At 35.8% G+C, this 24,305-nt stretch overlaps 1 protein-coding gene across 1 annotated transcript in view; it reads left to right on the top strand.

Annotated features, from left to right (window-relative positions):
- Positions 1-24,305, top strand: part of LOC114649411 (uncharacterized) — a 239,282-nt gene that overhangs the window by 73,019 nt on the left and 141,958 nt on the right. The window contains exons 21-30 of the mRNA XM_051924730.1: positions 1,465-1,590; positions 5,564-5,729; positions 6,277-6,526; positions 9,250-9,470; positions 12,270-12,448; positions 13,276-13,389; positions 16,339-16,514; positions 18,505-18,595; positions 20,370-20,435; positions 20,992-21,104. Of these exons, the coding sequence (XP_051780690.1) occupies positions 1,465-1,590; positions 5,564-5,729; positions 6,277-6,526; positions 9,250-9,470; positions 12,270-12,448; positions 13,276-13,389; positions 16,339-16,514; positions 18,505-18,595; positions 20,370-20,435; positions 20,992-21,104 (1,502 nt within the window). The remainder of the gene's footprint in view (positions 1-1,464; positions 1,591-5,563; positions 5,730-6,276; positions 6,527-9,249; positions 9,471-12,269; positions 12,449-13,275; positions 13,390-16,338; positions 16,515-18,504; positions 18,596-20,369; positions 20,436-20,991; positions 21,105-24,305) is intronic.

Here is a 24,305-nt window from a genome sequence, read left to right as displayed (position 1 = left end):
GAATGTTTGGAGAGACACTATTGATTACAGCGTACAATCCAGTTCTTTACCTTGACATGGTCTGTGCACCATCTGTGCAAATGGTCACACAGTACTCCCATTTCAGCCCATCAGGTAACAGTCAAGAAACTTAAACAGTTCCTTATCTGTCATTCTGCATTCTACTTGCAAAACAGCAAATTGGCAGCAACAAAGCACATGTAAGCAATGAACAATCAGTCTTTATTGCTGTCAGTAGCCTCATCAACTTTTACAGCTAAATGCGATTCTATTAGTCTTCCATGAGTTGTTCTTCCAAGCTGTGGTGGGCTGGCACCCTTCCTGGGGTTTGTTTCCTGCCTTGCGCCCTGTGTTGGCTGGGATTGACTCCAGCAGACCCCGTGACCCTGTAGTTAGGATATAGCGGGTTGGATAATGGATGGATGGATGTTCTTCCAAATTATTTGAAGTGTCACATATGTGTCTTGCAGCCTTGTCATTTGACAGTGGGGTAGCCTTTAGTTTTGAGGTCTCATCCAAGAGAACAGAATGAGCTTCTCTCTTGTTGTGTGTGCTTTCTTGCTTTGTGCAACTCTATGAGGCTATTTGTGCTTTGGTGTTCACTGTTGTCGCTTTTACTATGCAACTTTCCTGCTCACGGTATGTTTTTAGATTTCTCTGAAAAAAGTCAAGTGGTTTATTGATGTAGCTGGGGTGTAATGTTTCTATATGCTTTCTTAATTTGTTTGGCCTCATACTGTCAGCTGACAACAGTCTCTGCTCAACTTGGGCCATACTGACAGTGAACCTGAGAGCAAGAAAGGCTTCATCACATTTTCTTGACTTGGCTTTTTCTTTTCATTCCTATTCTGTCCAAGTTTTACTTTACATTTATTTTGCTGCCTGAAAAAAAAAAATAAAAACCATTAGCCACTGTTTTATTGCTCCCCTACCCTGGGACTTGGGGTGCTTCACAACCCCACCTGTAATGCCACTGCTTTAATGGCAGATTTAAAAATTGTCTGTGGTCTTTTAAGATTTGCTTGATAATTAAAGCAACAGCTAGTAACATACGTATGCAGAAGAAAAATGGCCTGTCATTTGGATGGCCATTCTTTTGATAGCTGGATCACCAGATCTGCACACTGTGCCCCTAAGCTATGCTTTCAATTAAGCAGTTTAGAATGTTGGACTGTAAATAACACCAGAGGAAGATTAGACTGCACTGACTGCCCTAAATAGGCAAAGCTTCACTTTTTTTTCACTTGAGACATTGTATTTGGCTGCTTAATTCACTTTCTGTGCCCTTTCTGCAATGACTGCAATCCCTTAACAAACCTATAGATTTCTGAGTGTCAGCAACTAAGTTTGGGATTGCTTTACAGATGAAAAACAGAACTATAACTCTTAAGCTTGTGAAAGGTAATTTTCTAGTAGAACATCCCTTGTGTGCCCAGCTGACATGTTTATTCTGTTTTTTTCTAGAGTCCAGAAGAATTTCTTCAAAGGTTTACATCATCTGTGCAAAAGAGCAAAGCAGAGTTAGAAAGTAAATTAAAAACCATAATGACAGCAATTTCAGATATAAGATTTATTATCTTTAATTCTAAGGTAAGATGTAATACACAATAATAAAATTATGATACTGTGTTGAATCATATCTTAGTGGGTATAAGGCTTTTTACTTTGTCTGATCAACAGATATAGGAGGTTTTTAGAAATTATTTTTTTAAATTTTTGTTTCATTAATAAAAACACTGTCATTGTTTTTATAGTGACTGGTATCTGTTTGGCTAAAAAATAATTATACACATTATACAGTATAATGTTAGATGATTTAAAATTGTAATAATAATAATAATAATAATACATTTTATTTTTATACAAGGCGCCTTTCAGGGAACTCAAGGACACCGAACAACAATAAATAAATAAATAGATAAATAATTAAATAAAAGACACAATTATAAAAAACTTAAAACATCAGAAAATCTAGAAATTAAAACCAAACAAAACCATTATAATCAGGAGGAAAAAGAAAAAGCCATTTTAAACAGATGCGTTTTAAGTTTACATTTGAAGGATGAATATGATTTGATATTTCGGAGATCCGCAGGCAATGAATTCCAGAGCTTGGGAGCAGAACGGCTGAAAGCTCTGCTCCCCATGGTGGTTAGACGGGCGGGAGGAACAGTCAGATGGGTGGAGGAAGAGGATCTAAGGTTACGGGATGGAATGGCAACATGAAGAAGGTCAGACAGATATGGAGGGGCGAGGTTATGGATGGCCTTAAATGTTAATAGTAGAATCTTAAAATCAATACGAAACTTAATCGGGAGCCAATGAAGCTGCTGCAAGACCGGAGTAATATGGTGAATAGATGGGATTTGAGTGATGATACGTGCTGCAGAATTCTGGACTAACTGAAGCTTATGAAGAGATTTATTCGGGAGACCAAAGAGGAGTGAATTGCAGTAGTCCAGCCGAGAAGTGACAAGACTATGAACAAGAATGGCAGTGGTGTGAGGAGTGAGGGAGGGGCGAATACGATTAATATTACGTAGGTGGAAGTAAGCAGACCGGGTGATGTTATTAATGTGAGATTGGAAGGATAGAGTACTGTCGAGGATGACACCCAGACTCTTGACCTGAGATGATGGGGAAACAACAAAGTCATCAATAATAAGAGAAAGATTATTGGTTTTGGATAATGAAGATTTTGAACCAATGAGGAGAACCTCAGTTTTGTCACTGTTTAATTTGAGAAAATTCGAAGAAAACCAGGATTTAATTTCAGCAATGCAGTCAATAAGCGAGGGTGGTGGAAAAGAGGAGGTGGGATTACCAGCAAGGTAGAGCTGGGTGTCATCAGCATAACAGTGAAAATTAATGTTATATTTGCGAAAAATATTGCCAAGGGGAAGAAGGTAAATAATAAAAAGAAGAGGCCCCAGGACAGAGCCCTGGGGCACACCAGAGGTAACAGCGGTGGGTTTGGATGTGAAGGTTTTAAGTTGTATGAACTGAGTGCGGCCTAAGAGGTAGGATCTAAACCAATCAAGTGGAGTGTGAGTAATGCCAATCAGAGATAATCTATTAAGGAGAGTGGTATGACAAATAGTATCAAAGGCCGCAATCAGATCAAGGAGGATGAGAATAGTGATTAGACCGGAGTCAGCAGCCATAAGGAGGTCATTAGTAATTTTAACAAGTGCCGTTTCTGTACTATTAAAATTGTGGTAACTAATTTGCATTTCAAATCATACAAATAGTTTACAGTCAATAATAATGTATTTATTAATATTATATTAATAATACTTTTTATTTAATAGGCATCATTTTTAGCACTCAATGTCACCTTACAAAGAATTAAACAACAGTGCTAAATATAAAAGCAAATAGAACAATAAAATCAAATAGCAATAAGGGTACAAAAGTAGTAACAAACATAAACAACAGCCGGCTATAACAGTAGTAAAATCACAGTTGGTATTCCAGTTTGAAAAGATATGTTTGAAGGCAGTTTTGAATTGTGATATTAAGTTCAGCTGATGAATGTTAGAGGGAAGAGAATTCCAGAAATGAGGGGCACTATGAGGGAATGCTCTAGTTTCCAGAGAACAGAGTTTGATGTGTGGTACAGAAAGTAAAGCTGTAGATGATTAAATGAGGGAGCAAGAGGGAATGTAAGTCAGTAGTAGATCAGTGAGGTATGGAGGAGCAAGATTGTGGAGAGCTTTAAATATTAAGAGCAGTATTTTGAATTGAATTCAATAGTAGACAGGGAACTAGTGAAGTTGGAAGAGAATAAGGGTGATATGTTCAGTGGACTTAGAACAGGTAATTATCCAAGCAGCAGAATTTTGTATAAGTTGTAGGCGATGGATAAGTTATTTGGGATGCCAGATAGAGTGGCATTGCAATAATCCACTGTATATTTGTTAAGTGACTAAGACATTAACCAGTACTTCAGTACTATGTTGCGTAAGAGCAGGACGGAGTCTAGCAATGTTTCAGAAATGAAAGAAGGCAGTCCGAGAAACATTATTTATATGTAAAAGAGAATACTGTCTAGAATGACGCCCAGACTCTTGACCTGGGAAAATATGTTTGTATAGATAGATACTTTATTAGTGTTGTTAACTAAAATTCAAGAACTGTTAACCTTAGTGAGTGTAGATTTAGAACCAATGAGGAGGACCTCAGTTTTATTGCTATTTAGTTGGAGAAAATTATGTGTCATCCATGACTTTATGTCTTGGAGACATGCCGTAAGGGTATTTGGAGGGAAAATAGAAATAGATTTAGTTGATAGATAAAGCTGTGTCTTCAGCATAACAGTGAAATGTAATGCCTACTGGGAAGATGTAGATGAGAAAAAGAAGAGGTCCCAAAACAGAGCCCTGTGGAACTCCCTGAGTAATTACTGCATTCCTTGCTTAAAGCCCTTCTCTTGAACAAACTGCCTCCTGTCAGTGAGGTAGAAGAGAAAACCATTGGTGGACAAGGCCACTGACTCCAAAACTAGCTAGATGATTCAAAGGTATCTGAAGGGATATGGTGTCAAATGCGAAGCTGAGATCAAGTAGTACAAGAATTGTTAAGAGTTCCATATCAGCTGCACAGGGAAGATCATTTGTGATTTTGCCTGAAGCAGTTTCTGTGCTTTGTTTAGGATGGAAGCCAGATTGAAACTGTTCAAAGAGGTTATTTTTAAAAAAATGGGACTGAAGTTAGGAGGCAACTAACTTTTTGAGAAATTTTTATATAAATAGGAGATCTGAAGTAGGCCGATAATTATTAAGGATATCTCTCTCAAAATAATTACCTGTAGAGATTTCATATGTGCACATACTTAAAAGTTGTGATTTAAAGCTGATGTGGAATCCCACTTATAATGTATTCTTTTTCTGAATCCTCCATTTTAGTACAGGGTATGAAAATGTTATGTTACTGTTTGTGAGGAAAAAGAGCAAATCCTGGAAGTGTGTTGTGTAAAGCAGAGCTAAGTTTGAACAAAGTAGCAGGCCATTGCAAGGCACACTCATGCACATATTAAAACTAACTTATAGTGGGCCAATTTAGAAATTCCAATCTGCCTAAACAACTACTGTTTGGGCTGTTGGATTAAAGAATTCCTGTCTCATCAACATGTCACCTTTCATTTGATGTAAATTCTTAGTATTTTTTTTCCTTTTCTTGATGATGGCATTTTAACTTTTACATTAAATTTGTAGTACTCAAAGATATGTCCTAGAACATTGTTTTTAAAATATATTAAAGACATTATATATATGAAACACCCTGGTAAACTCTACTATTTATATTGCTGTAATGGAAAACAGCTGAAATATATATAGTAAGTAAAATATTAAAATACTTGAAATAGGTAAAAGTAGTATTTTGATGGTCTTCAGTGGAAATTATTATTTTTCTTTTAATAACATATACATTTTTCTGTTTTGATGAGTGCTACTGAGAGAAATGAATGTTTTTTTGCTTTCACATGGTAAATCTTAATTAGTAAATAGAAAGTCTTAATTGTAAATATACATTTATTAACCACATACATAATCACTAATAGGGTACAGGACCTGGATTGACCAAAGATCCAGTCCAGTTGAAGCCATCAAACAAACAATCTCATTTACGAGTGCATCAGACATTATCTAAAGGCAGACGACAAGCTTCCCTGTCATCTAATTCTTGCAAGAGTGATAGCTTTGAGGAAAATGCCAGTTCCTTGCATGGTATGTATTATTTATAAAAGGATACATTCCTTTGTCTTTTTCGTTTTGAAAATTATATAAAATAATCCTTGGTAACTTGAAACTGTTATGCTTTTAGTTGTTGGTATAATATGCCTAGAAATCAGTGAAGGAATGAAAATACAATAGTTGGTCTCATAACTGTTGTTTATTAAGTGCAGTGTAAGCTTAAAATGCTATAAAGACTTTAACAGTCAAGGTGTCTTTTAAAACAGCCTTGTTGAAATATGTTAAGAAAATCAGAAGATTGTTGTTTGTTGTTTTGCCCTTCTTAAAACTGTTTTAAATTCAGTGTCGTATGTTGTTCATTTCTAAATTAAATTGATGTACAGTATACATCAACACCAGCATATTTTGAAAGATTTTCTTTCTTCTTGATAATGAAATTGAATGCTGGGTTTTATGATGCAGTTAAATTTGTAACAGGGCTCACAGTTAGTTTCTGCGTGTGTACATTGTAGTGTACATTTTGTTCATTCCTGACAGATATGAAATACCTTTTTTTCTTTTTTTTCCTCTATTATTATAGAATATTTCTATGGGGAAATCTGCCGTGCCATATTTGGTTGCATCTTTCATTCCCTCTTGGTTTTGGCTTATGTGTCTGGTTGTGAGATGTCCAGAATTACAAAAGCTACTCTGAATTCCCAAAAGCAACACCATTCTACTGCCTTCAAGGACACAGACAATGTTTCCAAGAAAAATAACATTTTTACCTTGTTTACTGAAAATTACTTGTCAGAATTTCTGCTGAACCATGCTCCCTCAAATCAGTTAAGGTCTGTTGCAGTACTTTCTATTATTGTTTTAAAGACATCAGCCCAGAAGACAGAATATTAAAAATAGCAACAATTAATATCTCTCTCTCTGTATGAGACAATAATTTTAAAATATTTTGAAACTTGCTTATTTTAATTGTGATACAGTATATTTGCATTACATTTTGAGATATCTGAAATACCTTTTTAGATATTTTAAAAGCAACATCCTCTACATTTAGAGGTATCTTTAATAAGTTTTAAAATATCTTCAAATAAATTCCTGTGGAGTTTGAGATATTTGTACTGCATTTCAAGATATCTTGAAATTCTTTCTTTGCATTTCAAAAATTATAAGAAGGAAATTTCACAGTTGTTATTTTAAAATAGTCTTGTTGAACTGTATTAGAGATATCTTAAAATAAACTTAGTGATTTCAAGGTATTTTGAAGTGATTATTAGATATCATAATTTGCTGTTTATACATCTCAAATTGAACAATATATCATTTCAATGTATCTTGAAAGGCATCAGGATTTAAGACACCTTTAAATCCATTCAAGATACTTGAAAATATACAAGTCTGCAGTATTAGATCTCCATAATTTATTTTAAGATATCTCTAAATTCATTTCAAAATATTGAAAATAATTTTAATCTTCAAATATTAGGCTGAACAACTGTAAGTTGACCTAGCACAAGTTCTTTTTGGTGTGCATGTGAGCTTAACCTGCATTAGGCTAATATCCAGCACAGGGTTAGTTTCTTTTTTGCATGTAGTGTAGGTGTTTAATTCCTGAGCTCTACTGCAGCAGTGCTGTGCACAGTACCACCTACTATGCTCCCAATAAGTGTTAATTAAGTAATTTTTGCTTTCTTTATTTAACTCACAAGGCATTTTCAGAACACATTTTATTGGAGAAATTAAAAATTTAATGCACATTCTGTTTTTTTCAGAGGGAATTTACAAAGATAACAAGTCTGAGTTTTTAAGGCAAAATAACTTAAGATTCTCAAATTGACCTAATCTAATTCATGAGACTGGAAAATAAAACAACAGTCAGCCAAAGGAAAGTTCAACTGTTCAACACAATAACAGTCTGGAATATCACACAGTCTTGCTTTGCTTGTGTGTAGTATACACAGTCGGTCATGCAGTCTAACAGTTTTGTAATGTCATAGGGCTCCAAAAAAATATTTACTTTGCATACTTTTGTAGCTAATATACCAAGATACAGAAAAGAGTAACAACAAAATACAACATAATAAAGAATACAGTGGCTCTTTGAGAGTTTAGCTATACTGACTGGTGTCTGCTTTGTAGGGTGGGGCAAGCTTCCTGCTTGGTTCAGAACACATTTCAAAATACAGACAGAATCCCTTACTGCCAAAGAACAACATACTGTATCCTTTGTTCTTTTATAAACACAACTTTGGCAGGAAAAGTAATATATTTGCAACCTTTCTGAAAACATGTCTTCACATTATCATTTTGGGTTATGGCATGTAAATTGATGTGAATAAATTGCAAATGTATCCATTTAGAATTAAATCAACATCACAATAAATGGTCTACAAGGGAAAGTGGTCTAAATGCTTTCTGAATCCACTGTAGGTTAAGGCTAGACAATTATAACTGCATTGCCTTTAGTAAATGCATGTTTTTTTAATCAATTGTGTTCATTACAGTTCTAGGAGGCTAAATTTGAATAATGTTTTGGGTACTCATCACTGTCATTATAGAGTTTGCGTAAGTTTTTCTCTAGGTGTTTCAGTTTTCTTCACACATTAAAGATGCATGTTAGTTTTATTTGCTGCTCTAAATTGACCCAATTATGATTGTGACATATGATAAACAGGCATTCTATCCAAGGTTTATTCCTATTTTGTATCCATTATACCTAAGTATGCTCTGACTCCCAGTAACTATACATTGGAAATGACAGATTTGGTGGGCCGCACTGGCTGCAGGTTTTCATTCTAACCATCTTCTTAACTAGTGAGCTGTTTTTGCTGCTGATTAACATGTTATGCCTTAGTTTTAATTGACGTGACTCAGACCCCTTAGTTGTTTCTTTTTCCTTAATGAGCAGCCAAACAATAATGAAACAAATAACAAGCTGCCACATGACCAGCTAACCTGAAAATAAAGAAAGGTGAAGGTCTTGGTCATGTTGGTCTGCTCACGTCATCTAAACATCTTGACGGTGGTCTTAGAAAAAACAGAAAATCAACAGTCTGCTGTAGTAGAATGAGAGCAGCAACAAGTAATGATTTTCAAAAATGGCTTTAATTAATAGCAAGAACTGGCTTCTCATTAAGAAAATGGTTGGAGTGAAATTGGCTGGTGTTTGACGTTCAAATTTATCTGGTGCATCTGTTGGCTCGTTTCACATCTTATTTCTGTTTGGCTGCAATTTAATGAAGAAACTAATTAATTCAAAGAAGTGACTCCTTAAAAACAGAGCTATTAAAATTAAGGGAAAATGAGTTAATTAGCAGTGAAAACTGCTTGTTAATTAGGAAAAGGGTTAGAATGAAAACCTGCAGCCACTGTGGCCCACCAGGAGTTGGATACCCCTGATACAGATGATTGGATTAAATGGTTTTCCGTGTTGTGAACTGGTATTACGGTACATTGATTCAGCTCATTAGTGCTTATAAATATTCTCTTTTCCTGTTGCTTTGTGTTTGCCTGTTGTAACAAATTTCTCTGTGTGTTTGTACTCTTTGCTTTATGAAAGGTGTCATCTTAAACTGAGGCTGACCATTCCAAACATTACTATTGATCCTTCATTAGAAGTGGCACAAGAGGCTTTGAAAGAGTCTGCTTCAGTAATACTGAACATAACTGACATTGTAAAATGTTGGCCAGGAAAATCCAAAGACCAGGTGCTGTCAATGGCAGTTAAAGAAGATGAAGACATTAAAGTAATTTTTAGCTACATTGGCCATGTCATTAGTAGTAAGTGTACTATCTACTTTGAAATGATGCTTAGTTTGGGATGGAGTATGTCACTCTCATTCAGTAAATTTTAATTTTGCAGTGTGCCCAGCATATATATTCGGCAATGTTTTCAAATTTTTTCAATGTTTTCAAAAGAAATAAACAAAAGCATTGGATAACCGCAGATGTAAAGTAATTATCACCATTGATGAATGCATCTTTATGCTGTACAGTAATCCCTCCTCCATCGCGGGGGTTGCGTTCCAGAACCCCCCGCGAAAGATGAAAATCCGCGAAGTAGAAACCATATGTTCATATGGTTATTTTTATATATTTTAAGCCCTTATAAACTCTCCCACACTATTATAAACATTTCCCGCACAATTATACAGCATAAACCCTTTGTATTCTCTTAGCTATTAGGTAAGATTCGTTGAAATTATGTATGTAAACACAGTTTATATACAGTAAAACCTAAATATTATTTTAAAGATATCGAGTGTCTCCGATATCACATATTTTACAGCCATTACGACAGACAGGCCACCAGCAATAAATACGTACAATGCAAGAAAAATTGTATACAGTAAAATGTGTGTACAGTGACACTAAACTATGTACATGTAATAAGTACTGTACGTAGATAATTAATTATGATTACTCACCAACAATGACACAACGACTTGTCCGATAACGATGAGTTTCATTTTACTGCACAACAAAGGATAGCGTTACAGCTGTTCTAAAGGAGCCTCTTGTTGTTCTTCTTCCAACTCTCTTCAATCCAAATCCCTAAAGCAGATTCCATCCAGACTACTGCCTTATCACGTCCACTTGCAACTCGTTTTGCGCCCTGGTTAAAGGACACTGCGGCCGTAAATCTTATATGCTTTTCCTCCTTTTTAAATAAAAAGAATCGTGGACTCATTGTTGCCGTAATGGTGTCCTGCAGCAGTGTAGCTGTTCCCTTCCTTCAACATATCCAAAACTTTTACCTTTTCTGCAGTCATTTGCATCTTCTGTTGGCTCTTGGACACGGCCCCTGAAGCAGTAACAGGAGCACGTTAATGCTGAATGAGTGAGATGAGACTTCCTGGTTAATGCAGCACTCCGTCGCTGAGCCAATCAGCAGCACACAGGAACTTAACTGCGTGCTCTGATTGGGTAGCTTCTCAGCCATCCGCCAATAGCATCTCTTGTATGAAATCAACTGGGCAAACCAACTGAGGAAGCAAGTACCAGAAGTAAAAAGACCCATTGACTGCAGAAACCCGCAAAGCAGCGAAAAATCCGCGTTATATATTTAGATATGCTTACATATAAAATCCGCGATAGAGTGAAGCCGCGAAAGTCAAAGCGCGATATAGCGAGGGATTACTGTACTATATATATATATATATATATATATATATATATATATATATATATATATATATATATATATATATATATATATATTGTGACAGATAGGGGGTGCTATCGCTCCCTTGAACCCTCTGATCAGACGCCAGACACCAGATAAAAGTCCAATGATTATTTTTATTTGGACAATAATGTGCACAAAGCACCCTCCACTCCACTATACTCATAAACCAATACAAATCACAGTAATCAATAAACAATCCTCCACTCCCAGACGCGTTGCCACCCTTCCTTCCGACTCAGCTCGTTTGTCTGGGATTTCCCACAGTCCTTTATAGTCCTTGACCTGGAAGTGCTTCTGATCCCTCAGTCCATGTGATTATTCAGCACTTCCGGGTCAGATAAAAACTCTCCTTCTTCATCCCGGAAGTACATCATTTCTTCTGTCCATGTGACTGGGACGTACTTCCAGGTTATAGGGGAAATACATGTCCTTGTGCCTCCCTGCAGTGACTCCTGGCGGCCCTCATGGTAGCCAGCAGGGCTGTGCATAAAAACTCTGTTGTCCATAATTCCCTGCTGGCATTCTTGGCACCTCCATGCTGCAAGGAGGGCTCCATCTAGTGGCCTGGGGGTATTGGCCGGGATGAATGGCCGACCATATCTCACAATATATATATGTACTATATATATATGAAAACTTGACCGACTCACTCATTTGCTCACTCACTTAACATCAAAAACAAAATTTCATGCTTAATTAAAAAGATGAAATTTGGCAGGACGGTACACCTATGGCAGTAGTCATCCACTTAGAAAAGATATTTCTATCTTTTTGGTTTGGTGAAGCTCAATGGTTAGCCAGCGCTATAAACCTTGAGTGCTAGTGCCAGACACTGTGGTTGTGAGTAGGTGTTGCTTCATGGGAGCCAGACAGAAACAGAGGAGGAAGGGGTGTCCTCGAAACGGTTAAACAGTGGCGTTGGTAGGGGAGTATGGACTTTAGTTCCTGTTCTGTTGCACCCAGCCCCTAATTTTTGTGTAAATTTAATATGTGCCAATATTTGTCCATCAAATACAGTAAATGCCCTAATCAGTGTTATACCATTATATGAATGTATGCATATCCACTTTAAGCACTGCTTTGCATATACATTAGTATCTGCACACTTTAAAGGGGGATCACATACAACTCACAAAAAAAGGTAAAAATAAATACTGTACCTGAGTGAAAGACTCAAACATATGAAAATAGTAAACATCTGTTTGGCCTAGTGTTCTTTATTTAAAGAAAGTGAAAGATGAACATCAAAATGTTTTGAATTGCTTAATAATAGGAGGAGAAACATTTAACATTTTTAGACTAAAAATCTGTCTCGTCATTCATGGACTATAATGGTAACTAGCATGTGTAAGCAGTTAGTAGCCAAAATAATTTTCTTTCTTTTTATATAGATTTGAAGCCTGTTATAGAAAAACACATTTTCTCATATAGTTATTATGATTTTCTGTGGAAAGACGACTTGAACAGTCAGTTTGCAGAAATGACATCGAAAAATCCTGAACATTTTATTATTACTAGAGAAGTTGAGCGTCTTCAGAGTATTGAAGGGAAAATACATGACATCCCAGCTGTAAGTATTGCTTTTTCTAAGTTTTATAATCTAATGGGAAAGATGTATTATTTAAAATATTATGTATATTTTTGATAAATGTTCTTTAACAATGGGCGGCACGGTGGCGCAGTGGTAGCGCTGCTGCCTCGCAGTTAGGAGACCCAGGTTCGCTTCCCGGGTCCACCCTGCGTGGAGTTTGCATGTTCTCCCCGTGTCTGCATGGGTTTCCTCTGGGCGCTCCGGTTTCCTCCCACAATCCAAAGACATGCAGGTTAGGTGGATTGGTGATTCTAAATTGGCCTTGGTGTGTGGGTGTGTTTGTGTGTGTCCTGCACTGGGTTGGCACCCTGCCCGGGATTGGTTCCTGCCTTGTGCCCTGTGTTGGCTGGGATTGGCTCCAGCAGAACCCCTTGACCCTGTGTTCGGATTCAGCAGGTTGGAAAATGGATGGATGGATGTTCTTTAACAGGAAAAAAGTATACCAGCATTAAGAGCACACATAAATGATTAGCCACAAAGGAGATTATCAAAGTGGGTTATGCTACTACATACTTTTTTACAAAAACACTGAATGTTTCCCTCTATATATCTTATCAAATCTCACTCCCATTCTTTTATCACTTAAATAATTTCCAGTTTTTCAGCGTGTCATTCATTGTGTCATTTTTAGCATACATTGAAAATAAAATTTTGTCAGTTGTGTGATTTCTTGATAGAAATTTTACATTTAAGCTTTAGGTACATTTGTAAATAAAATTCAAAGCATATCTAGTTAACAGCCTCTTGAGTATTTTCTGTGGTTCTTCAACTTTATGCTGTTACTGATTAGACTTTTTTCTCTTTAGGTCTTTCAAGGAGGATGCATTTGGTTGGACTGCTCACTCATTAAGGACTCCCTGGCTGGTTTTGCAGGAGTGTGGAAGTTTACATATGCTTCAGTACTTCATCAAGAAGCAAGAGTAAGAAATTTATCAAAACTGAACAATGTACAATATAAACCCAGTGACAACCCGAATGATATAGAATAGGAATGGTAATCCCTCCAGCTGTCTTTCCATTACAGGGTTATGGGTTGCCGCTGGCAATACCAGGAAAGTGAGGCACAACACATGAACCAACCCTGGGTAGACATGCCTATTTACTGCAAATACCCACACTCATACAAAGCCAATTTGCAGCTAGCAGTTAATTTTTGACTTGGAGATCTTAGAGGAGGACAGGGTGTAAGAAAGTATGCTTAAAAATTATTTAAATTTAACGTGGACAGTGAGCATCCTTTGAATTAAGTCAGGACCATGAAACTGTAAGGCAGTAATACTAATTACTGTGTGTCCATGTTGCACAAATAAAATGCATAATTTGTGTTCTTCCATTTACCCATTACAGAGAATGAGAAGGTTTTGCATGGGACACAAGGTTAGAACCAAGGCTATATACAGTGCTAGTCCTTTGAAAAGCTAATTCACACATCCTTTCTCACTTCCACCAGTCCAGTTTATAATCACCAATAAAACCCACATGCACACAGGGCGAGACACAGAACATTCCACAAAGACAGTGACTATGCTAATCTTAATGACATCATCTTATCATGAGTAAGTAAAGAACACTTTAAGCATAGTCTAGATTAATTTCTCTCAATTGGACTTGACAAAAAAACCTACATGCAATGCAAGCAGTTTGTATAGAAATTGGCCTAATACCATAAAGTTACAGTTTGGATTACCACCACTGAATCACATTGTGATTGTGACAAAGGAACTGGTATTGGATTATGCATGAGGTTTTATTTTTCCCTCTTGTGATTTTAAAGTAAAATAATAAAGTGCTTCAAGAACATCAGTATGTACAATTTATGAGTTAATTTCAAATGTATAATTTTGAGGTACCTTTCACTTTGTCATTATGTGTCCTGTGACCTTCTTCACTATGAGTGCCACATTTAAAATGTTCAGGATTAAAAGTATAAATATCAAATAACACGCTCACCAAAAAGCTTATGTTCCATTTAATTTTTATGGAAAAAATTGCAGGCAGTTAGTTCTATTTTACTTTAGGCTTATTGTATTTAGCCATGCCCGATTTGAGAAAGAATGTGTGTATTCACATCAGGTAAGATCATAGTTCCCTTCCAATCAGTTTTATATTACAATAAGCTATCAAGATAGTTGTAAGTTGTCTGCTCTTGACTACCAAAGTTTTTGATCACTTTTTGTAGGTTTATAAAAGACTTTGGATCTGACAAATATATCATCTCAGTTGTTGAGCTTTCTGCAATGTCTTATTTTTCTTTATAATGGATTATTTAAGCTGTTTTTTCCAAAGGAAAGGCCATGCTGTTTAATGAAATCATCTTTTAATAATGTGATATTAGAAACCACATACTTGGCTACTTATTCATTTCAGTTTGTTTCAGATCTTTATTTTGAGATTTTCTGGTGGTGGATTAGTAAATGCTGCTACCTCAAATTTACATAACCCTGAATTCAAATCCCAGCCAAGGTAATATTTGTGTGGAGTTTTCCTGTTGTCACTATGTCTTTGTGGGTTTTTATCCAGGCACTCTGATTTTTCACAAACATATTAAAGATGTGTTTGTTAAATTAAAGAGTGATTAGCATGAGACACTTCAAAATACAGGGAAATCACTGGAAATCTCAAATGAACTCTGCTTGTGATAATGTTGACATTTTCCCACAATCCCCTACAAAGGAGAATCAAGAATTACCCTCCAAATGTCAAGTTAAATGTTTGTGGTCGGTATTAATGATATTACATAATTAATTTTGTTGTTGCCTGAAAACTCAATTTGCTGGGATAGTTTCTTGTTTCTAATATCTGGCTGCTGTTTAGAGCTGGGTATTAGCACTGATTCCCCAGTTCGATTTGATTTCGAATCACAATGTCCCAATTTGATTCAATATCAATTTTAACTTGACTGAATTAGCTTGCACTGATATATTTGAAGTGATGAATTCTTTTAGAGATTACGTAATCATGCATAGAGAACATAGAGAATAGTAATGTAATGTGACAAATTTCAATAAACACTTAATTTGAAGAGTGTCTACTTAGTGACTTCATAACATATGCATAAGCACAGAATGAAATTTAAGAATTACTTGATTAGTAATGAATAGTTAACATCAGTATTTGGAAGATATGGAACAAAATATCATTGCACTTAAGCTAGCAAAAATGCTTTTGCTGTTAGGCATTTCCAACACATCTTTAAGGAGGATTTTGCATGAGGACTGTAATTTCCGTCCATAGAAAATTATGGTAGTGCAGGAACTCACTGATGGAGACTGGGAGAGCCATGGAGAGTTGTGCATGAACATTCTGCAAACCGTTCATTGAGATGCCATCTTCATGTGCAGTGACGAGGCACATTTCCATTTGAATGAATGCGTAAATAAGGAAAACTTTCCCTATTGGACTGAAACCAACCTTTGTGAACTTCATCAGAGACCCCTGCACAGTGAGCGTGTTACAGTTTGGTGTGCCATTGCAGAATTTGGCATTGCAGAGTGTATCGCTAATGATGGCCACCACCTTGATGACATCATTTTTAAAACACAGTGAAAAAAATCTATTTTGTATACCCTTTCTTGTGTCGAAATAAAATGTATTTTATCTTGTAGCGTTTTTGTAGAATAAATGTTTGAAATATGGTACTTCTTTTTGGCTTGCCCTATATAATTTTCCTGCATAACATTGGTAGATTAACACCCTGAGTGAAAATATAATGCAACTTTTCACTACAGTATTATCCAAATTGGTGTTCTTAAAGAAACATTAATTTAAAATTGTATTTAGTAAAATATATTTTAATTAAATGTGCTTCTGAAAGAGACCTTGCAATTTAAGGAAATAATTTATTGTTTGATGTTTTATGTCTTTCCCAGGAAAGATTAAATGAAATTTTACAATATAGAAATACAAGGTATCAGCAATTAATGACTGAGGTTCAGTCTCTTGAACAATTAAACGATGCACTCTGTCTCTTGGAAGAACTGCAAGACATGGAGAATAAAATTGACATGATCTACCAGCCTGTTGAGAGAATGTACAAGCAGCTCAGGTAAATAATTTTAATTATGACTACCATGTAGTTTACAAACAGAACAATAACGTAGATTCACATTGAACAACCCATCTCCATATTATGACAATAACATTTAATACACATTCAGCTTACTTGTACAACCTTTAGTCCATCAACCCTTTTTCTGCAACCTAATTTTCCTTTTCAGTTTTGTGTTGATCTAAAAAAAAACCCTATCCTATCAGTGGATGTGCATGGCAAGGTCTATCCTCAGGAAAGATGCCATTGCATTACAGTAAACAATTAACATATATATCAATACTAATTCTCACTGGGCCAGTTAACCAAGCATTCGTGTCGTTAGGATGTTGGGGGAAACTGTGATTACCAAGAGACAACCTATGAGGACAGGTAAAGAATATGCAAGCACAGCACAAACATAAAGCGACTTGATCAAAAATCATATCCTATTCCCGGGAGCAGGGAGGCAGCAGCACTAATCTCAATGCCCACTATTAAACCTTCAAAGCTGTAAGTACTAATTTGCTTGAGTTGAAGATGCATATTGTTGTCAAATACATTATCTTTATAGTGGAAGCTATGGCAGGACTCATGCTGTGATTTGGTGTCAAGCAGATCATATAACTATTTAGCACAACATTGTTTGCTGAGGTGAAGGGGGCTCAGAGGAATAATTATTTTAAAAGCAAGTAGTGAATTCAACAGCTTTACCTACTGCTTGTTTATGTAAACCTCTTTAACAACTTCCTAAAAGATTGTCCCTTTCTGAAAAAAAGTTCCTTTTTCATGACCCCATATTTGAGCTCCTTAAAAATGTATTAAATATCTCTTCAAGCAAAGTTATGAATTGTAATTCATTCTTGTTTATCAAGTTGCTAGGGAGTGGTGATTTGTCACAAGATAGTTGTTCATGCAGGTAAGAGTTTTGCTGTACTGTGTACACATGACTGTGGTGGGCTGGTGCCCTGCCCGGGATTTGTTTCCTGCCTCGCTCCCTGTGTTGGCTGGGATTGGCTCCAGCAGACCCATGTGACCCTGTAGTTAGGATATAGCGGGTTGGATAATGGATGGATGGATGTGTGTACATGACAATAGCACTACTACTACTACAACACATAATTTTTATATTTAAAATGTTTATCTCTGTGGTTAGTTGAATTTTGCAAAATAAGTAGAAATTCTAAGATATATTATTTAAGTATTTCTCTTGTTCTGATGTAATTTGATTCAGAAAAAGCTTCAGGGTTAAACAATATCAAAGGAACTAGAGGATACACTGCCATCTGTTGTCAAGTATAGGTATATGCTTAGTGGATTTTTTAAAAACAAATTATGGAGGAATATTTAGGACACAATTAAGTAATTCCATAAACACACAAATAAATAATGTATTGTGAAATGTGACAATGAATTAATAATAACAAAATGATTTGCGAATATGAATAGTTCAAAGTATTAATAAAGGTTTGTGTCCACCCCTGACAATTCACCAATCAAAACATAATACTAGTTAGAGCCTAGCCTCTCAACTCTGAATGGTAAAAATAAAAAATTTTCTTTCAAGCTGTGTTTCATGTTGTGTTCAGTGTCAGTGAAATAAATAAATAAGGAAAAACTGAATAAATACATAAAAATATAAGCAACAAAAACATTGTGTTACAAATTTATTTATGTTCACATACTGTGTCATTTTATTATTATCGTTTTATTGTCACGTTTCACAATGCTTCTATTTATTTGTGTACTTATTTATTTAGTTAACATCTAAAGTATTCCTTTATATCATGTTAAATGGAAACAATCTTCTCCCATTTTGAGGGCTTTTTTTGTTTATATTCACCATGAATTCTCTAATGTATATGAAAGTTAACTGTTGATCTTTCAAGAACAAGAAATATTGGATATTTCCAGCCATATAGCATATGCAGTACTTTGTTAAATGCTGTTGGCAAATAAATTGCAGATATTCATATTTTTACTTTTTTGATAATTAATTTTCTGTTAGATCTTACCAGATGAGGCTTTCAAGAGATGAAACCACAGAAGTGGACAATTTGAGGGAGAACTGGGCAGAATTAATGAGTTTGGCAGAAAATGTAAGTTTGAAGGAATGTTATGATACCTGTGTGTTAATGTGTTATGACCCCTGTTCGGAAATGTGTTCCAAATACATTGTGAATTTCCCATCGGGATTAATAAAGTATCTATCTATCTATCTATCTATCTATCTATCTATCTATCTATCTATCTATCTATCTATCTATCTATCTATCTATCTATCTATCTATCTATCTATCTATCTATCTATCTATTCAAATGTATCTGCATTCAAGTATATATTTTGCATTGGCAAAAAAAAAATTGGAAAGTAAAGAGCATGGATATATATGTTTGAGTGCAGTTAAATCAAAGTATTTATATAACACTCTCTTAAGGGGTGACATTGTGGTTTAGTGGCTAACATTGCATTGTTTCACAGCCGCAGATAACTGGTATTCGTTCCCTACCTGAGTTGATCTTGTGTATTCTTCCGATATCTTCTGCTTTACACAACTTTTCACCCATGTACCAAAGTAGTTTGTGTTAGGTTAACTGGCTCCTCTAAAATATATATAAGGTTTTATTCAAAAATGCACTAGAAAAGTAAAAAATTATTTTTTCTTTGTTGATCATATGTGACTAAGTATGAAAAAGTGGAGTGACTATAAAATAATTTATTTAATTCAAATAAATTGCATAGATTTTTTAAAGTGAAATTTCTAACCAGCTTAACTATGGAAAGAAAATTACCACATAAAAGTTAAAAGTTTCCTGCTTTTAATAATGTTTTTGTTTATTTATTTTTTTGATATGTTGTAAAATATTGGTATGATTAAGAGGCTCCTTATGTTATAGACCTTACATGGTCTCCTCTAGTTGTAATAACATTAACTACATATTAGTATGAAACAACTGGATTTTTCACTATTTTTAAAATTATTCCAGATTACATCTTGCCTGAAGAAGGGGCCTGAGTTGCCTCGAAAGCTTGCATATTGTAATCTTTCTAGTTAGCCAATAAAAGGTGTCATTTTGCTTGGCTTTTCTCTACATTCATAATGGCTAACACGGTACAACACCCTAGTACTAAAATTATTCCATAATGTAGTGTCGCAGTAGAGGTAGTTATCGACCTCTTGAACCCTCAGGTACCACTCCAAACACCGGGTAAAATTCCAATTATTATTTATTTTATAATAATAATGTGCACAAAGTACCCTCCACTCCACACTACTCAAATCAATAATCAATACAATAATCACCCACCCTTCCACCCAGCTCAGCTCGCCCGTCTGGGATTTCCCAGAGTCCTTTATAGTTCCTGACCCGGAAGTAGTTCCATCCCAACAATCCATAAATCCTCATCACTTCTGGGTCAGATTAAAAGTCCTTTTCTTCAACCCGGAAGCATGTCGTTCCTTCCGATCATATGATTATGACGCACTTCCGGGTTATAGGGCACGTAGCACTCTGTGAGCCTCCCTACAGCAGCTCCTGGTGGTCCCCATGGTATCCAGCAGGGTTGTTTATAACAACTACAATGTCCATAATTCCCTGCTGGAATTTGGGAACCTTCCATGCTGCTGGGAGAGCTCCATCTGGCGGCCTGGAGGTGTGGACCGGAATATTTGGCCGGCCATCCCTCACAGTAGTAACTAAATAAAATGGTTATTTCAGTATTTTTTTCAGGTAAGTTAATCAATCGCTCCATCACCTATCCACTTTCAAACCAGTTTTGTCTAATTTAGGGTCATGAGGATACCAGAATCGACAGGCAAATTAATGTCACATAATATTTTAATGTAATAGTGCTTTATTTAAAATTTACAGGTAAGAAAAAAACTACTAAAAGAGAAAAAAATCATATTTGAACAAGAGCTGGATAAACAAGTCAAGGTAAAAAGTATTTTGTTGAATCTTGTGCTCCTTGTTTATGATTATATTAGTATTCTTACATAAAAGCTCATTAAGATCATGATGCGCATAAAGTTTAGAATGTTTTTTAAATGTACAAGTCTGACAAATATCTCCATCCACTGGAATAGACGTTATGTTCATAAAGTCAGATAAGTGGAAAAGTGTGTATTGCACCAAGTATAAAAAATTGTAGGTGCATTATACATATTACAGCATCAAGTATCAACTCACTGCACCTATTGTATAGCAAATAAAATTGATACATTGTAAAAGATTTAAGCCTTCAGATTGGTGGTTTGTTTGTTAAAAAATAAATAAAGCTTCACTCCTGCAAGAAATAATATTCATATAATGCAGTTAATGGTATGCTATTTTGATTCATTTAGTACATCATTTTTCTATTAGCCCAGAGTAGTAACAGGTTCTTAATACTACTACAAAAATGCACTGTACTTTTTATAAAAGCATAGTAACTTTAAATAGATTCTATTTCAAATAATGTGTTTTAATGCTTCTCTAATATTTTGCTTTGCAGAGTTTTAGTGTTGATGTCATTCAGTTGAGAAACTTGTTTGATACTCGAGGTCCTGCAGCTCCTGGACTAAGACCAGAGGAAGCTGTATATCAGTTACAAAGATTCCAAGAAAAGTAGGTTTGGTCTTTAAAATGTTTCCATTATGTTTCATTATTGCTTGTAGTACTAGGGTGCTGTACCGTGTTAGCCATTATGAATGTAGAGAAAAGCAAAGCAAAATGACACCTTTTATTGGCTAACTAGAAAGATTACAATATGCAAGCTTTCGAGGCAACTCAGGCCCCTTCTTCAGGCAAGATGTAATACAGAAACTGAAGTTTCCTATGTTTATATACACACTCTAGGACAAGAAACAACATTGGTAAATCTTTAAATGAGAAATTTTGTATGTAAAAAATTAATAGATTCATTCAGGCTAGGGTTAATTTAGCAAGAGAGAAAAGAACAATGTATTGTCAAGATCTCTGGATAAGATAACTGTCCAACAAAGTCTTTTGAAGTTTGTAATGAGTTTTTTCAAAACAATGTGGGTCTGTAGACAGGTTGTCTGTCATTCTGAGAGATGTAAACAATCCTCATATCTGGCCATAAAACTCTTGTCTTTATTCAATCCATGTTGTAAAGTATTAAATTTAAGCATGAGTTTAACTTCCCATTCTTTTCTCTCTTGCTGTGTTTTGAAGTTGCCCATAAGCACTGTGACCTTAAAGTCCTTCTCACAGTGTCCATGGCTATTGAAGTGGGCCGCCACAAGAACATCTGTGTTGCCATGTTTAATGTGGAACCTGTGTAAGTTCATTCTCTGGCGGAGTGTTTGTCCAGTTTCTCCCACATAGAGTGCAGTGTCAGGACATTTCATGCAGAAAATTAGGTAGACTACATTAGATGATCTGCAGGAAAATGATCCCTTGATGTGATGTTCAAGTCGGCAGTGTGGTATAACTATACGGTCTGTATCATAGATGTGGGCACATGTTTTGCATCTTTTCTGTAGGCATGGAGATGTGCCATTTTCTGTTGGTTCACTTAGGGAGCCTCGGACAATTAATTGTTGAAGGTTTGGTGGTTGTCTGTATGCCAGGAGGGGAGGTTCAGGAAATACATTTTTCATTATTGCTTGTAAAATTATTAAAAGTTTTGCTTCTTTTTATTTGAAGTGTCCTTTACATATTTTTTACTTTCATATCCTTTATTTATTTTTTTACTTTCACCTCTTTACACTTTTTAATTAAACTATGGCATGTTTTCCCTGTGTGTTCATATTGCATCTTTTCTTCTCACTGCCATTATAACAAAATATAATTCTATTTCAGGCTAAAGGATTATCTGTACCTTGTACTTTTTCATTATTATCACTAAATTTCTCCTCCATTTTTACAACTACATTCTCTACTTGAGTGTTTTTGTCTGCATGAAACAACTCAGTTCCCAGTGAACCAACTTTGCTGAAATTTGGCACACTTACCTTCAAGAAAATGTATCAGAAAAGTTGAATTTTTGTTACAATATCTTGAATACAGTGATCTGTACAACCTTTTGAATCTTCACAATCTCCCATTGAAAAGTACTGACAAATTTGAAAACAATCTATGCAACTCCAATTATGGATTAGTTTGCTGTTTGAAATTTACCTTTAGAGAAGTTGCTTTAACTTGTATATTTTATATATTTTACTTTACTCATCTTACAGCCACTGCAGATGGCAAAATGGATCCTAAGTTAACCATACAATGAAAAAAAAACAATCATCGCCTAACTAGCAATGAATGTAATAGGAAATGAATTATGTAAACATCAAGTGAACAAATATATACTCAGTATTTACAGAAAGTTATACATTGGTCTGGGTATACGGCTACCAGTGAAAGATCTTGGCTTGAATCAGTTTATGAAGTTGGAGAAAGTGAGTGCTGATTGTTTCCCCTCTGAACCCAAGTGAGCAGTGTGAGGGAAAGCCAGTAGCATGAATATACATTCATGGGAAATGGCAGAAACAAGATGATTGGAGGTGCATAGAAGAAGCAGTGGAAGATCAAACAGCAGTAACAGCACTGGAAGGCAGCAAAGGAAGAAGAAGCCCTCCAATAAACCACACAGTAAGGGAGAGACAGTCCCTTTCATAATGGATTAGGCTACCACTGATGATAAAATGTCGGCCAAGTACTGTCATAAATACATCATCCAAAATGAATGTCTATCAATATACAATAATCCCTCCTCCATCGCGGGGGTTGCGTTCCAGAGCCACCCGCGAAATAAGAAAATCCGCGAAGTAGAAACCATATGTTTATATGGTTATTTTTATATTGTCATGCTTGGGTCACAGATTTGCGCAGAAACACAGGAGGTTGTAGAGAGACAGGAACGTTATTCAAACACTGCAAACAAACATTTGTCTCTTTTTCAAAAGTTTAAACTGTGCTCCATGACAAGACAGAGATGACAGTTCCATCTCACAATTAAAAGAATGCAAACATATCTTCCTCTGCAAAGGTCACATAGATAGAGAAAAGCAAACAAATCAATAGGGCTGTTTGGCTTTTAAGTATGCGAAGCACCGCGGCACAAAGCTGTTGAAGGCGGCAGCTCACACCCCCTCCGTCAGGAGCAGACAAAGAGAGATAGAGAGAGACAGAGTTTGTTTTTCAATCAAAAATCAATACATGCCCTTCGAGCTTTTAAGTATGCGAAGCATCGTGTAGCATGTCGTTTCAGGAAGCAGCTGCACAAAAGATAGCAATGTGAAGATAATCTTTCAGCATTTTTAGACGAGCGTCTGTATCGTCTAGGTGTGCGAACATCCCCCCTGCTCAATCCCCCTACGTCAGGATCAGAGAAAGTCAGCGCAAGAGAGAGAAAAGTAAGCTGGGTAGCTTCTCAGCCATCTGCCAATAGCGTCCCTTGTATGAAATCAACTGGGCAAACCAACTGAGGAAGCATGTACCAGAAATTAAAAGACCCATTGTCCGCAGAAATCCGCGAACCAGCAAAAAATCCGCGATATATATTTAAATATGCTTACATATAAAATCCGCGATGGAGTGAAGCCGCGAAATGGCGAAGCGCGATATAGCGAGGGATCACTGTACTGCGGTAAAGTAGAACCACTAATAAAAGATATCTGAACATCAAAAACTCAAAACTAAAATCATAAATGAATAGTCAAAAATGTTCCAATTGTTGCTCAGTAGGTAAAGTGCTAAATTATACTTTACATAAGTAATCAGTGTATGACTTCTCCAAAATAGCAAGATGCACAATTTAATCAATGGGTTTTTAAAAAAGGTTCTATCTAGCCTTCAGGCACCAAGGTA

Source organism: Erpetoichthys calabaricus, chromosome 3, assembly GCF_900747795.2.
Source record: "Erpetoichthys calabaricus chromosome 3, fErpCal1.3, whole genome shotgun sequence".
NCBI lineage: Eukaryota > Metazoa > Chordata > Cladistia > Polypteriformes > Polypteridae > Erpetoichthys > Erpetoichthys calabaricus.
The sequence above is the reverse complement of the archived record's forward strand: the minus strand, read 5'-3'. Positions and strand labels throughout refer to the sequence as shown.